General features: G+C 40.5%; 1 protein-coding gene across 3 annotated transcripts; it reads right to left on the bottom strand.

Annotated features, from left to right (window-relative positions):
- LOC121728692 (spondin-1-like) lies at nt 1-16331 on the bottom strand. Of its 3 annotated transcripts, XM_042116923.1 has the most exons (17): nt 16153-16331; nt 15972-16050; nt 15128-15456; nt 14643-14857; nt 14306-14497; nt 6120-6326; nt 5462-5728; nt 4975-5137; nt 4631-4832; nt 4091-4303; nt 3750-3798; nt 3278-3463; nt 2819-2969; nt 1885-2067; nt 1486-1584; nt 902-993; nt 1-482 (listed from the first exon to the last, which is right to left on the bottom strand). In XM_042116923.1, the coding sequence occupies exons 3-17, from the start codon at nt 15282-15284 to the stop codon at nt 372-374; spliced, it is 2487 nt and encodes an 828-aa protein (XP_041972857.1). In that variant the 5' UTR covers nt 15285-15456; nt 15972-16050; nt 16153-16331; the 3' UTR covers nt 1-371. The 3 variants fall into 3 exon arrangements, with proteins under 3 accessions (XP_041972857.1, XP_041972855.1, XP_041972856.1); XM_042116921.1 differs by lacking the exon at nt 15972-16050 and having other exon boundaries at nt 16051-16331; XM_042116922.1 differs by lacking the exon at nt 15972-16050 and having other exon boundaries at nt 15128-15383; nt 16077-16331.
- Nucleotides 16332-16835: the final 504 nt, after the last annotated feature.

Below are 16835 nucleotides of genomic sequence, written 5' to 3'. Positions count from 1 at the left end.
AATTTTCACTTTACAAACAAGAAGACATAATATCAATTGTCATTATACCTCCGGCAATAATTAATAAGAAATTGCCAGGCACTACAGTATATATTTAACCCATCAAGCTCACCGGTGAGCGAGATACAATAGAATAACAATAGATTCGAAGGATTAAAGAGTTAAAGATTCACTTCGCTTAGAGAAAACTGTATTTAAATCGTCCGTAATTTAGAAACGCTCGGGCCTTTTCCCATCTATATTGATGGATAAACGACGACAAAACGCTTTATATGCCAGGGCTCGTACCAGGGCTCGTCTATCTGTATTATATAAAATCACCTATAACTAAGATTTTATTGCGAAATTCCAACTACCTACATTACTTAGTCCTAGTCGTCATGATGAGTGTCGGTAGTGTTGGAGCGCTTGCAGTGCGCGGGCCGACAAGAACGGCTTTTCACCACCTTGTGGCACGCCCGACCACCACCTGTTGCGGGACGCTGAAGTGATAATAATAAATTATTTATTTGCATATAAAAAAACATAAGAAACATAAAAAGACAAATACAAAATAAATATAAAAAAATATGAAAACGTGCAAAATAGCGGTCTTACCGGTTTAAGCGGTTTTTTCCAGATGATATATAAACATTCTCTTACCAAATAGTCAACACTATAATATAATAATAGCTCCCACACCGGCTTCGGTGACGGTGGCCGGTTTCATTGAAACCAAGCCAGCTACGCAGGAGTATTTTATAGTTCCCAAGTGTGTGCGCAGTACACAAGAGCACTCTCTATTCCTTTACTCTCATAACCCAGTGGGACGGAAGACTGTTGTTAATTGTTAGATGGCGCATTCGTGATTGCCATTATGGCATGTAGATGCCAATTGCCAAATAATACGAAACTCGCTTACCAGTATCAAACGATAGTTGAGTTTGACGGCGACGTCGCAGCTACCGAAACACTCGCTCCATCCCAGCCAAGGACCCGTCTCGCAGTCCGCCTCTGTTTAAATAATACATATTGAACTTTTGCCCAGAAGATGCTACTATTTAGTGCAAAGTCAATGCAGCTTCATGGCTTGTTTCATCAAGTTATCTATAAAAGAGCAAAAATATTCTCAAACGTCTCCATTAACATAGAGATCAATAACAAAGCAACAAATCCGTCCGCTCCGTGCGGTCCGATTCCGATACGGTGGACGACCTTAAGGGTCAATTCAGACCGCAACGCGACGAGGCGAGGCGAGGCGCGGCGCGGCATAAATTTGTATGGATTTGACAGATTTCAATTGCGTTAGACGTCTTGCGAATCTGTCAAATCCATATAAATTTAGAAATGCATCTACGCGTCGCGTTGCGGTCTGAATCAACCCTAAGTGGATCGAACCGACCACGTTATTTAAGGCTCTCGCCATTGTGTTTCCATCAAAATGATACAATAATTATAGATTGGGAAAATTCCTAAGATGACAGAAAGTTTTTCTGTGTGACTTACGTTCTATCGGACCATCGTTCTGCATCACCTCGTTGTCAGCGCTCGAGGGAGTCGCCTTCATGCGTTTGGCCGTCGGTTCCGCCGACTCTGTTGTTTCTGCTGATATTTAAACTTATTATTACTGTTTTGGCATCTTACGGCCGCACTTAGAAATATTTAGGTAAAAGTTTAGTATACTGCCCTACGATTTTGGGGGAGGGTGGGTAAGAGAGGTGGGGAGGACCCCCACATATCACTTTCACCTTTAGGAAACCCCCCGTTCAGGAGATATTCGTATTTGAAAATTTTCCCCCCATCCCCCCAGGATACTGGCACCTTAATTGAGGAATCTTACAAGGTTATTTCAATCTGAAGTACACCTTATTTTTTTATAATACGGTTCACTTTCGCACAACTCACCTGCGGAATATGTGTGGTTATGCCCGCAGGCGGCCTCGCAGGCCTCCCTGCTCTTGTAGTTGTTCTTGTTCCCGCCGCAGCCGGTGTAGCCGAACGGCTCGCACACTCGCCACTCGACGTCGTAGAACCAACGCTCGTCGTACCCGCGACAGTGGCCGACCGACACGGGCATGCTACAGTCGTCTAAAAAAAGTAATAAATAAATAATGTCATCTAAATATAATATAATTATAACTCCCACACCGGTTTCGGTGACGGTGGCCGGTTTCATTGAAACCGGGCCAGTTGCGCAGGAGTATTTTATAGTTCCCAAGTGTGTGCGCAGTACACAAGAGCACTCTCTATTCCTTTACTCTCATAACCCAGTGGGACGGAAGACCGACACGACCGGCGAAAGATCAGGCGCAGGACCGACTTTTTACATGCCCATCCGACGCATGGATCATCTTACTTGTCAGACAATCAGGTGCATTTGCATCGCATCGCAATGTCATTTTTATTGAGTTTTTTTTATGAGTTTTGCCGCAGATATTTGCGATGCGATGCGAATTCGCAATTATGCGTGGGAGCCCTAATGGATAAAACCACAGACATAGATCAAGATAGATACCGCATGTCCCTCCATTTGTAAGAAAACGAGCGTGCCACTTTTTTCTTACCTACTGTGACGTACCGATGATAAGAAACGTGTCCATTATCTAGGCCAACGTTTCTATTCGAATTTCTACAGCTCAATATGTCACAATTAGGCATTTAGACATTTTTATAATTCCGATTGACGTCCGATTCCAATAGCAGACTAAAGAACAGACTTTCGAAAGACGAGCATTGCTCGCCGTTTGGGACGCGATATGTCACGCGAAGTACATACACATGCGGTATCTATCTTGATCTATGTCTGTGGATAAAACGCCCTTCGTCATAATCGACTCACCGCTGGACACGGTGTCGTTGGCGCAGTCGGGGTCGTCGCCGTCGCACAGCGCCTCCTGCTGCGTCAGCGTGAACTGGCAGAGCTCCAGGTGCTGCTCCACCAGCGCCTCCACCTCCGGCTCGTCATGAGTCGCGTTCACGTCCGCAACTTCCTGTTAAACCGTATTCACGTTAGCTATACTTGCCGGAAAAGGGAGGCTCAAGAAAAAAATACTTCTCCCTATAGAGTTTTATCAATAACAAAAAACTTCACCTACTAAAAACTATCTGAGGGTAACAAAATAATAAAAAAAGAACAAGTGTAGAAGAAAAACTTCTGTCTGAAATCGTGACGGCGTTATGACGCAAAAATATTTTTATTTCGACCATCTTTTACAAGACGTCGTTTGTCTATTTGTATGTCTTTGAAATTTCACTTTAAACGCGCCTAAATAAGTTTCATTTAAAATGTCAAACTCACCAGCCCTTGCAGCTGCGCGAAGATCTTATTCCACGTGGCGAGCAGGCGCCGCGTGAGTGCGTGCTGCGTACGCGGCGCCGGAGCTAACAGCAGGCGCGTACGCAACCGCCGCCCGCGCCCGCACCGCGCCGCGCACGCCGACCACTCGCCCCACGGACCAGTAGGGCACGAGCCGCGCGGGTTGTCCTGGCAAGAGAATAAGAAATTTGGAATTCACATAAAAAAGTTAAGTGATCAGCTAGTGTAGTCTTTACAAACGAAAGTAATATTGTTTGCTTATTTACATTTTAGTTGTGTAAGTTTACTAAAGATGTCTCGGACTCCACAGTCAAAATACGTAAGATGTGTAAAGTCCAGCTAAACGACATTAGGATTACTACTTTATTACATTATAATGTTACGTAAGTATATATTAATATATACTTACGTAACATTATACACAAACCTTAGATAAAATTACAAAGAAACTTACAATATAGAACCAGTCGAAATTTGTCGCATTTGCAAAATCATCAGGTGGCCTGCAAAGAGTATTTCGTTTAAATAAGAAACAGTCATAATAAGCTTTCTTATAATCTCGGACTAAAACAGTACTCTAACGAGCATAGGCAGACGGCAGACCTACGTTATTTGCTCGGGTTTTGTCAAGCTTGGCGCTAGCCGACATTTTTAACTTTGAATAGCTAACTAACCTAACCTAACGTAGGTTAGCATAGCCCCCTATTCGCCTATGAATTAACCATCAAAGTTAATTCATAGGCAAATAGGCTTTTTGCCTATGAATAACTTTGTTGGCACGTAATACGTGTTTACTTGAAACAGGGTCCAGCGTCGCACGGGCGCGCCTGGCTCATGACAGTGCGTGCGCGGTATCCGCGGCTGCAGCGCTTGTGCGCGCGCGGCCGCAGGTAGTGGCGGGTGCGCGCGCGTACGCCACACCCCTCGCACGGTGACCACTCCGACCACGCAGATAACGCGCACGGTCCCGCCGATACAGCAGGTTCCGGTTCGTACTCCGATTGCACCCTAAAGTAGCATCATTGGTACTATAAGTTTACAATGCCGAACGACAGTTGAGTTAAAATTTTGAAAAATTAATTGTGTCCTTTGCAATTAAAGGTTTATGCAAATCTGAAATTCACCAAGTAAATAGTAGTAAAAGCTCAATTTCCCCATCTTAGGCTTTACTGGTGTTAACTAATTTAGAATCTACACATTATGGCCTTTAAAATAATATTAAGCGACATCTGCTTAAATTATAAACTATAAATATAAAGTTTTCCAACGTCATTAACATTTATGTCGTATTTCATCGTCAAACAATAAACCAATCGTCACGAGTCGTGACGTCACCTGCAGTGCATCCTCGGTCCCCGACAAGCGCGGTACTCTGTCAGCTGGAGGCGGCAGGCGTCGGCGCGCGCGCGTGCCGGCCACACGTAGTGCCGCTGGCGCGCCGCTCGCCCCGCCCCGCACGATACGCTGCACGGCCCCCACGCGCCCCACGCGTGCACCGCGCACGCCGACCCCTCGCCCACCGTCTCCCCCGCTGACTCTGACAACACAATATCATCATAAGCCTATTATCGTCAACTGCTAATCGTAGGCTTCCCGTCTCATCGAGTTCAAAAAAGTATCAAAGTTTGTATGCCCGGAATACTATTTAGCTGAAAAAGCTAGTGCGTCATATTACTAACCTGAAGCATCACAGCTCTTCTCGTACAGCCGCAGCCGGTTGAGTCGCAGGCGGGCGAACGGACGCATTTCCCCCGCGCCGTAGAACGGCGAGCGGGCGTCGCGCGGCCAGTCCGGACGCAGCGCGCGCACCGGCGCCGCAGGTATTGACGGTTGGCGACGCGACTGAATTTTTTAGACTTTTGCAACACTCTGATGTTGAGCTGATTTGTTTATACTGTTTTTGGTAGGATTTATAATCACGTCAAAATATCCTAATGTTCCCATCTATATGGGAAACATTTTAGATGAAGCAATGCCTTCGCCTTCAAACAACTTTTACCTGTGTTCACATTTGCAGCATTTTTGTGTATGATATATCATTGGGTCCAAACTAGCTTGATCATGAATCCATGATACACGTCAATCAACGAGGATACGATTCACCAAAATGCAAATGTGGACCCAGACCAGACTCATTATATTTTAATACAAATCCCAATTTAATACCGTATACGTGATCCCGCTGTCCGTGCCCGCGTCGTACGGGTACAGCGGCAGCGTGGCGGCGCGACGCCACGTGCAGTTGGCGTTGCACAGCTCCAGCGCCGACACGCCTACTATCCAGTCAGGCGACGGCGCGAGTTTTGCTGCTAGCGACATCAGGTGGTGCTTCGCGTCAACGCGGAATACCGCGAACGTCGACGGCGTCCCCGCGCCAGCTATCTGCTGCCACGATATGCCGCGAGCCTTGATTATTGTGCGGATGTGATCGCTCTGAAAACAACGAAACAGGAAATTATCAGAAGTTAAAGAGAATGACATAAATATTATTAAAATCGAGTATTACACTCGATCGCGAACAAGCTCGATGTTGAAGTACTTATTTCAAGCTATGGGAACTTGGCTGCTAAATAATATTGGGTAAAGGCCACTAATTTATACGAGTGCATCTTTTGGAATTTATATTTTAATTTTTAATTTAGCATTTACTAATCGATATTTATAAATTTCTAATAGAGAACGCGTGGAACGATGTTGCTGCAAACTGGTGTCGCCAATCCAACACTTAAAATTGATCATTTCCTAGACATGTGCTGCCACCTATGCTCCTGCATGGTCCGTACGTTTATGGTGTGAAATCTAAAACATAGGATAATATTCCCACCTCGGCTTTCAACTCCTTCTCTAGCGCAGTAGTCATGCCGTCGTCGGCCAGTCGTCTCAGGCCGGCGCTGGCGACGCGGCCCTCCTGCCACACGCGGTACTGCGCGGTGTGCGACGCGCCGATCACGTCGCCGAAGTGCGCGCGCGCGCTCTCCGGCGGAAACTCGCGCGGGTGCGTGTTCCGAGACCACATGCCTTCGAATGTTACCTTAAAAACATATTATTTTATAAAATTATTTTCTATAATGTAATAGTGAATAGTACAGCATGAAATTATGTATGCTTGAATTTTGCCGAAATTTTGAAGAAAACGACAGAAATAATCTATATAGATAAAATTCTATCCAATTCGAGAAAAAAGAAAAAAAAAACAAATTGTGCCAAAAAACACGATTCAAAACAACCTAAATCTCACATTATATTACTCGCCGCAAGGCTAATGTGAGATTTAGGTTGTTTTGAATCGTGTTTTTTGGCACAATTTGCTTTTCTTTTTTTTTTCTTTGTCTCGAATTGGATATAATTTTATCTATAGATTATTTCTGTCATTTTATTTTTATGAATTACAGCTCCAAGTTGCCGAAATTAACAGAAATTCTTTGCCCATTTTCTCTAAAATTTTGCCGAGTTACATATTTTTTTACTCAACTATTTCATATTAAAGTGGTAAAAAGTAATTCCAACATTGTATAGACGACTTTCTCAACAGTACATTGTATTTTTTTCATACCGTTAAGACGTCAATACAATCCATAAACAGGTGATATTCTAAACCTTTTACAGCAAAAATCACAAAACTGTCGAGGGTTTGAGTTGGATTATTTAAAAATACTTAAAAAAAACAAAAATCTAGCTCCAACATTAGATTATAATTGAAATGATCTTACATGTTGTGCATTAAAACTTAAAGAAATACTGTATTTTTAGTGATTAAACGAACTTACCTGTAGGTGAAGTTCAATCATAATTATACGGAGTGCTGCGCCCGAAGAATCAATATAAACTGAATATATTATACACTTGTAGTAACGCCAGGTCACACCATTGCTACACTATAGTCTATAAATTAAAAAGAAAAAAAATTTATATATTTTTTTATCTATGTTCCCTATACTTTTACACTTCAGGTATGATGGCAACCACCTCTGCCGTTTGGCGCTAAGCCTCATTTAGTTTAGAAAATAAAATTATGTTTCCTTAATTAATAGGGCTTTTTGGGTTTGGGTGGGTTACTGATTCTTCGGGCGCAGCACTCCGTATAATTATGATTGAACTTCACCTACAGGTAAGTTCGTTTAATCACTAATTATACTTCGTGCTGCGCCCTCGAATCAGTATAAACTGAATATATTATACACTTGTAGATGTTGAGAGATGTTAAAGGAAACATCATGTTTTTATCAATCATTTGATTTTTAATATAAAAATAAAAAACAATGATTAACAATAACATAAAAACTAAGGAATACAAAAAATCAAAGAGAACAAATTGTTTTAGCTAAGGCTATATTGTCATCTTCATTTAGAATAGGTCGGTTATAAAATTTTGCAAATGTTGTGGAATTGGCACTCCATCCAGCAGTCTGTCGTATCACGTCCAGACTGACGCCAAGCTTAAACGCTTTGGAAGAGACAGCATGCCTAGTACTGTGTGATGAAAAGGATAAAATGTCAATTCCACTATCTCCTAATGTACACTTTATCCAGCGACTCAAGGTCTGTCCCGTGACACAATTGTGAGGTTTTTGAAAACTAATGAATATGTAATCAGACTTTCTTAGTTCTCTAGTTTTTTTCTATTTAAGCTAACAATGTTTTTGCAGGGCAAACTTCTACACGATCATTAAAGAAAGGTAAATGTAAAGTTGGCTGATTAGTTCCAATTCTGGAGGTTTTAATTATGTCCCTTATCTTTATAATAATTTGGTCATTCAAAGTAATTAATTCGTTAACTTTAATTTTTGAAAGTGTTTGCACTCTATGTGCAGTGACAAGGGCAAGTAAAGTGATACACTTTTTTTAAAGTTTCTCTAGTGGTAAATTTTCATTTGAAAATAGAGATCCTAAGTAATTTAACACTATAGCCACATCCCAAGTCGTATTATATTTAGGCAATGGAGGTCTTAAATTATATACGCCTTTACAAAATCTCGATATTCTAATGTCACTAGACACGTCATTAGCAATTAATGCGAGAGCGGCTCTATGGCTGTTAACAGTATCTACCATATTTGCCCCCATCGTTATAAATTTTTGTTAAAAATTCTAATATCTGTGCAACCGATGGCTTGAAAAAATCAACGTTATTATTTTGGCAAAATAAACTACTCAAAACAAAATAGGGCCCACCACGATTTTTTCACAAAAAGTGTAAACATGTTGCTTTAGACTTATTTATGGGCCAGTTCAAGTGTTTCACCGTAAAACTTACATGTTTATGAGTTGTTATAGATCTTTAGAAGAACACTTTTTCTAATTTTTACCCTCAAGTGGTCAGGCAAAACAAACTGAGTAAAAATCACCCAATGCCCAATTTCTTATTCAGTTGTATTCCGACTATCGTTACAGGCGCTTTTTGCTTTGTTTTACTGTTTTTTTAATTGAGTTACTAGAGCACGTTATAATGCCACGTATTCGGAACCATATGAACATGGAAAGTGCTTCAAGAGCTGTGGTATTGCTGCAAGAGGGAGAGTCACAGAGATCAGTAGCATTACGACTTAGAGTATCACGACGAGCTATCAGAAATGTGTGGGAACGCTATCAGGAGACTGGCAGTGTAGCTAGGAGACCTGGATCAGGTAGAACACGATCCACAACGACTCAAGACGATCGATTCCTTCGATTGTCTGCCCGTAGAGAGCGCACCGTCACCGCCCGTACTCTACAAAATCGACTCCGGCAAGCCACTGGTACGCTGGTAAGTGACCAAACGGTCCGAAACAGACTGCATGATGACGGACAACGATCCAGAGTGCGTGTTGTGCGCATTAAACTCACGAGGGCTCATCGTGCAGCTCGTCTTAGGTTCGCACGTGAGCGTTTGGATTGGACCATGGACAATTGGAGGACTGTACTCTTCACAGATGAGACAAAAGTTAAGTTTTCAAGTGATGACAGACGCATACGAGTGTGGAGAAGAGAAGGTGAACGCTTTACCAACCCTTGCATCCGCGAGACTGATCGGTTTGGGGGGCCCAGTGTTATGGTGTGGGGCGGTATCAGCTTAATGGGTAAAACGGAGCTGGTAATTCTAAACGAGGGTACCGTAACTGCTGCCAGCTACGTCGAGCGTGTGGTCCGACCTCATATCGTCCCCTATGCACAAGGTGTGGGCAATAATTTTATTCTCATGCAGGATAATGCTCGTGCGCATACCGCTCGCCTAACCCAGACGGCACTATCTGAAGCGAATATCTCAGTTTTACCGTGGCCGGCAATGAGCCCCGACCTCAATCCGATCGAGCATTTATGGGACCAGATGAAAAGAAGCCTAAAAGCAAATTATACTGAAGTGAATAGTGAACAGGAGCTCATAAACGCTTTAAAAATGTGCTGGGAGCAAATACCCCAGGAAAATGTCACCCACTTAATTGAGAGTGTCCCAAACAGGCTCAGAGAGTGCGTTCGTAATAGAGGAGGACCCACTCGATACTAGGACACCCTTATGTAACCCGCCCTATTCGTCAAATTACCAAAAATAAAATGAAAAAATCAGTTTTTACGTAAAAAAAATATTTTTTCATGCTAATGTGTATTTTTAAGAAAATTAAAGTTATTATCATTATTTTATTGGTTTACGCAATTAATAACACTTTACCCTCACTATATCTACCCATAAATAATATATTTTTTTGATTGTTTTCTTTGCCGATGATAAAAATCAAGTGGGCCCTATTTTGTTTTGAGTAGTTTACATACCAACGTTTAAAACATACATCGTACTGTTTTATGGTATTTGAAGACCACCCTGCCATAGTTATTTCTAATGCAGCATCGAGAACTCCGCGCTTGAGCAACGCTTCCCTGACAATATCCCGGCAACCAGGGTAACGTGCGTTTGAAAATTGCGATTGCTGTAACATGGTAAGATAATATCGTTATGATCCAGGGTAATTAAATCAGAAATAACGAGCCGTTTAAACAAAGGATACCACGGTTGCGTGGGCTAATTAGGAACTACCATTATACCTACTGCTTTATCTACGATAACTTTTCGTAAGCACTTTAGAATAAGCGAAAATGGTAGAAACGCGTAAAACAATTCATGAGACGAGTCTAGTGTAAACGCATCTACATCAACAGGGTCTCTATGCCAGGAGACATATTTCTGGCATTTATTGTTTATTCTTGAAGCAAGTAAATCTATTTGGGGTTTAAGTAAATTTTCTTTTAAATTTCTAAAAGAAAAATCCGTTAACGACCATTCAATATCGGGATGTTTTCTTCTCGATTCAAAATCTGCTATATAATTATCAGACGATTTCACATAGGATGCAAAAATAAAGATTTTGTGTGCCTCACACCACTACCAAATATCTTTTGTGACTTTATTTAAATGTGGATATTTTACTCCACCCATACGATTAATATAGCTTACGGCAGTGGTATTATCAATTCTAAGCAAAACTTGACAATTCCTATGACCATTAACAAATATTTTTAATGCAAAAAAGGCCGCTAATAATTCGAGATGGTTTATATGTAACAACATTTCTTCGTTAGACCAAGATCCACTAGCCGTTTTGCCATTACATGCTGATCCCCACCCCGTAGTTGAGGCGTCAGAATAAACCTCTAACGCGTATTTGTCTAATAGTATTCTGTGAACAGAATGTTTGATAGAATCGGTCCAATTTAAGTCCGGTAATAATGAACGCGGAATACACATGTACGCTTCATAATTATCACAATTGTTTTTTAAATTAAAAAATTTAACACGTTCTATTTTTTTTTTTTTTTTGTATATAGCCTTCCATATTCAATAGCAGGGCATGCAGAGGCCAATAAACCCAATAAGCGAGCAAACAACCGTATTTTACAACGTTTTAAATTTACAATATTTTCAAGCTCCGATTTTATAAAATTTCGTTTTTCTAGTGGTAGGCTTATTTGCCATTTATAAGTATCTATAATGAAACCTAAGTATTTACATGACGTCGACGGCGTAGACAAACTTTTTTCTTTATTTATTATAAATCCTAATGACTCTAATACATTTTGAGTTATTACAATATTTTGATAACGAATTGATAACAATCTCGATAAGTATCTCCAACTAAAAATAAATCGTCCAAGTATATAGATGACATAAAACCACTTTCTCTTAGTAACTTTACCACTGGCTTCATAAGTTTTGTAAATACATAGGGTGCCGTGCTGAGACCAAATGGTAGGACATTAAATTCATTCAATTTATTATTGACAATGAATCGTAGATATTTTCTTGAGTCTTCATGAATCTTGATAAGAAAATAGGCATCTTTTAAATCTATATTAGCTACAAAGCAATCTCTAGTTACCAGTTTAAGGACTGTACGAATATCTTCTAATTTAAAATGTTGAGTGGTTATAAATTTATTGAGATTTTTTAAATTTAAAATTAGTCTAATTTTACCATTTGGTTTCGGCACTAAAAACACTCGAGATATTTAAAACTGTTCTGGAACCGGTTGACATTCTGAAATAGCCCCTATACTTGTATCAACAAGTTCCTGGATAACGGGTGGCAAACGGATTTTTTCAAATTCAGAAAACGTATTTTCTGCTGGTTGACAATTTTGATGAGGTTCTTCATCGAATTCTATCTTGTATCCGTTTATCCAAGACAAAACAGTATAGTCCCGTGTTATGAGAGACCATCGATTGTAAAAATTAGAGAGGCGACCGGTGTAACGTACCTCGTTTACCGGTGACGGGTGCGAATCACCTTGGTGCGCTGCGAGAAGTTGCGCGATGGTCCCGGCGCTGGACCCGGCTGCCTGCGATTCGATGTCCTCGCCTTCCAGTTTAAATATCTATTAGAGTTTGTTAAAGTGGACGACTTATCTTTCTTAGCTTGACCTTTTAAATCCAAGCTTGACTTTGACACGGCTTTAGCATTTTTTATCGATTCAGTAAAATTCGAACCGAATAGAAATTTATCAATCTTTGTTTCAGTCAAGTGACTACGTAGATCACTTTTTACTAACGACAGGATGAATTGTTTTCGTGTTTCTGAATTACAGTATTGAATATCACAAAATATTCTACCCACATCCATTAATTCTTTAACTAAATTTTTATCTACCTCCGAAGCGGATAATTGCGTCGAAATTATGCGACCTAAGCCCGCCAGACCAGTGGCCATTAACTTTTGGCGATTTTCTAATGCGGCGTCTCTTTTGAGAGCTTGTTCATAATGGGCCGAATTTTTGATTTCTGGATTTAAAAGGGGGGCTGATATATAATTACAATTTGCGGGTAGTAGATATTTTTTCAGAATTTCTTTACGATTTTCCTTGCCTATTGCCGATGTCGCTATGTGATTAAATCGACTTGCAACTCCTTGTTGATATCGGGACCGAATTCGACGGAATTGGATGGATCATCTCCTAAAATATCGTTGATATCCATCTGAACGTCTTTTTCGGCAACGTCGACATTAGAGATTTCAATAGAAGGATCTCCTGGTGGTACCAGTATATGACTAGGTCCATCTGCTGATATAGTACTAATGGTCTCAGGTATTGGCATGACCCTTTGACCTAAAAAATACGTTATCACATGTACAAAATGTAAAAATATACGTACCCTCATTTTGTGTAATAGCGGCGATATAGTTCCCACAATACTAATCTGGTGCTTATTACACGAGACAGTGCGGCGATATACTCCGAAAGTATTCTGATGCACTTCTTTTTGACTTTTATGCAATTATTCACCATAATTATAGCAGCAGATTTTTCTCGAATTACCCTCACAAAATTATGGCAATTGCGGCGAATACGGCGAAGAGGTCTTAAAACCAATTCTGATGTATTCTAAAGTCTAAATTATTTGTGAATCTGAAATATCTGAAACTAATTCTGGTAAGAATACTTACAAGTTGAATCCTCAATATCGATATCCGAATTTGAACAAGAACTCGACGATGACGAATTTGAACTTGACGACGAATTATTTCGTCTACAACGTTTTATTTCCTTCTCCAGTCTAGCTAGTTTTTGAACTATAAATTCAAAACTGTCTTCATTGGATGCACGTTTCGCCATTTTATTTCAATACGTATTTACCTGAAATAAAGAAGTGTAGCGTGGCGCGGCACTAAAAAGCGAATGAGGCTTATGGCGGCTCTCGACATAGGCGAACGCGTTGGCCAACGCGTCTGCAGACGCGTTGGCCCAATGTGTAGAACGGGCGTTCGCGCGTTGGCCGTAGGTATTTAGACGTTGGCCAACGCGCGAACGCCCGTTCTACACATTGGGCCAACGCGTCTGCAGACGCGTTGGCCAACGCGTTCGCCTATTGGCGGCTCCCGACATAGGCGAACGCGTTGGCCAACGCGTCTGCAGACGCGTTGGCCCAATGTGTAGAACGGGCGTTCGCGCGTTGGCCAACGTCTAAATACCTACGGCCAACGCGCGAACGCCCGTTCTACACATTGGGCCAACGCGTCCGCAGACGCGTTGGCCAACGCGTTCGCCTCTGTCGAGAGCCGCCATATGTCGAGAGCCGGCATTAGCGCCAAACGGCAGAGGTGGTTGCCATCATACCGGAAGTGTAAAAGTATAGGGAACATAGATAAAAAATATATAATTTTTTTTTTCTCTTTAATTTATAGACTATAGTGTAGCAATGGTGTGACCTGGCGTTACTACAAATGTATAATATATTCAGTTTATACTGATTCGAGGGCGCAGCACGAAGTATAATAACTGTTAAATCACGTCTGTTAATCAGCGAAATCGGCAAAATTTCGTATACGGACTCTTAAAATATTTGTTTTAAGTCGAACTTCAAAAAATCAGTTCAGATTCAACGAGATCGACCCCAATCGAGTAACAATTATTTTACAATTCATTTTTATATTATTTGTAAGTTATCATATCACATAAACATTTTCGATTTTACCAAAGTACTCTAAATACAAAGATAAACTCTTTGCAAAAAACGCCTTAATTAAAAATTGTACAAAAGCAAACCTACCTCATATTTAGCCTCATCGCAGGCGCAGCAGGGCTCGACGATGGGCGGCTGGCGCGGCAGGCTGAGCGTCGCGATGGGGGCGGGGCATAGCTTGCGTGCGAGCACCGTCGGCGCCGCGGCGTTAGCTTGCGTCGCGCGCACGCACAACCGCACGCACAGATCCGCAGTGCCCGACGGTGCCGTCCATAATACCTAAATGTATTTGGGATTTTTATGTGAAATTGTGATTGTGTGTGATCACTATTCTTATGTGGTTGTGTGTTTTAGTATCGTCGTCTAGGTACACATAATAAATAACTATTTACCTAACCCTTATTTTAGATTCAAAAATCCTTACTTGTATTTCGGTTTTTGGATGCGAAGTCGCGTTGGTGACAGCGGGCTCGCACGCTTCGTAAAGCTTCGCTTGGGCGTCGTACGCTTGGAACGCGCCAAGTTGATGTAAATTAGGAGACTCGGTTTTGTTCTCATTCTCTTCCTCCAGCTCCGCCCAGATCACGAATCCTATAAACGGCGTTGGACCTTGCCCACTATCGATGCCTTGTAAGGACACTGAAATTAATGGTATTTATCAAGTAGGCATCCGATTCTAATCTAAAAGGTAAAGGCATCGTCAAAGATCAGAAACTAGTGTTTTTTACTGTTATGTCCCTATATTTTAATATGGTGTACCGTGTAGGAAGGAAGAATAAAGGAAAGGAAAGTAGTCAAAAGATCTCTAATACTAACTACTCGCAAAATAAAATAAATTATACCTATTCCACAAAACTTGGCTACCTTTTTCTTAAGTTGTATCGCGCAGGATCTTAGATATCTTCTTACCTGTATAGAGTTCCCCGGGCAGGAACAAGTCGGGGTCTCCCGCCACCCCCAACTTGTAGAAGGTGTCTGCAGGCTGCGCGTGTAGCGGCGCTCGCTCGCAGCTTTTGGCCAGGAGCGGCGCGATGCAAGCCAAAACACACCATACGAGTAGCAACATGGTAGGCTTTTGACCAGTTTTTGTACGTTCCTTGACAGGAGTTTATCTTTTTATCAGCGTTGTTGATTAGCAAAATTTTACTAGAGTCCATCACGAGCGCTAATAAATAGACAAACTTCTTTGGCAAAATGTTTTGATCTCATGGGTATACTTCATCCTAAGTTATTTTGATCTAAACATAAACATAGAAATTAAACTGAATTTATGTATCATTGTCAAATTGTATAGCTATAAATGTAACGTTTTTTGTAATACAGGTTTATTTAAGTACAATAATTAGGTCAATATTCATTATGCAGAGTAGGTATGTCTCAGGCTTAATTTATGTGCCATACAAATTATAAAACAATAAGACTGAAGTCAAAGTAAGTAAATAATAATTATTATTAATTAAACGTCTCATAATAATAATCATTACAAGTGTAAACGCATTTTCTACAAGACGCAGAATTGAAAAACAAACGGCATTATTCAAAAATAGTTATTCGAAAAGTTTATTGCAACCCATAAACAATATATTTTATTGTTATATTGTATCTTTATCATAGTTAATATTAATTATTAGCTTTATGATATAATTAATAATTATATAATTTTTTTACTAATTTTTTTCTAAAATTATATTTTTTACATCGTTTTGCGCTAATCCGTAAAATGACGTAACGGATTCAATATAACTTAACCTACCAACATAATGAGAGTACTTCATACAAACACAAGCACTTGTCACATGAAACCTTATTCCAAACAAAGAGAGATCACTGACCTATAAAATTACAATCGATAAATTACCAAAATAGCCACAAACAACTCAACGACTACTTTAAAACTACATTTCTGTTAGCAAGGAAAGATGGAAATGTATGACAATCTACTTATAAAGATTTTATGTAAACGCGGTTTGCGATAATCCGCCCGCCCTAGCCGTAGCTCGAAGCTACACTGTGCTTGGGGCGGAATTTGAATATGCAGGGCGGCCCGCGACATCGCGACAAGGCGGATTCACATCAACAACGTTAACCATCGTTTAACTATATGTAACGACTGCTTGATCCCCGCAACTCCGTTCCGCAGAAAGTTTATCGCGCGAGAACCGTACATTTTCCAGGATGAAATATATTATCCCCGGGACCCAAAGTATATCCGTACCAAATTTCATCAAAAAACGTTTTTAAGCGTAAAAAGAGACAGATAGACACACTTTCGCACATTTGCATTAGTATGGGAGTATAATATGGTCTGTGACAAGTTACAACCCTAGCTACTTCCTAGCTAGTATGGACGTGTAACCTAGGATTATAATAAATTATTGCCTTTTATATTTTTTCCGGTAACGTCGCGTTTTTTATTATTTATTATTATTATTAATAATAAAAAACGCGCGGTTATTTTATTATTTTATTTCATTGGGTTAGATTCTGGAAGTCGTCAAGAACAGTGCAATCTCTAAAGTATAACGTGTAAGAAGCCAAGTCCTTTTGAAAGTTAAAGCACATTGTAGTTTTTTTTTTACTTTGGAAATAAAGTAATTAGGTGTGAAGAGTAGTTTTT

This window comes from Aricia agestis, chromosome 7 (assembly GCF_905147365.1).
Source record: "Aricia agestis chromosome 7, ilAriAges1.1, whole genome shotgun sequence".
Lineage (NCBI taxonomy): Eukaryota > Metazoa > Arthropoda > Insecta > Lepidoptera > Lycaenidae > Aricia > Aricia agestis.
This window is presented reverse-complemented; position numbering and strand designations above follow the sequence as displayed.

Excerpts from the sequence above, each read along its gene's own strand:
- LOC121728692 (XM_042116921.1), bottom strand. The coding sequence starts at position 15,284 with ATGTTGCTACTCGTATGGTGTGTTTTGGCTTGCATCGCGCCGCTCCTG. Across the intron at positions 3,464-3,749 it reads ATTTCGACTGGTTCTATATT|GACAACCCGCGCGGCTCGTG; the intron begins GTAAGTTTCTTT and ends TTCTCTTGCCAG. Across the intron at positions 483-901 it reads TCAACTATCGTTTGATACTG|CGTCCCGCAACAGGTGGTGG; the intron begins GTAAGCGAGTTT and ends TTATCACTTCAG.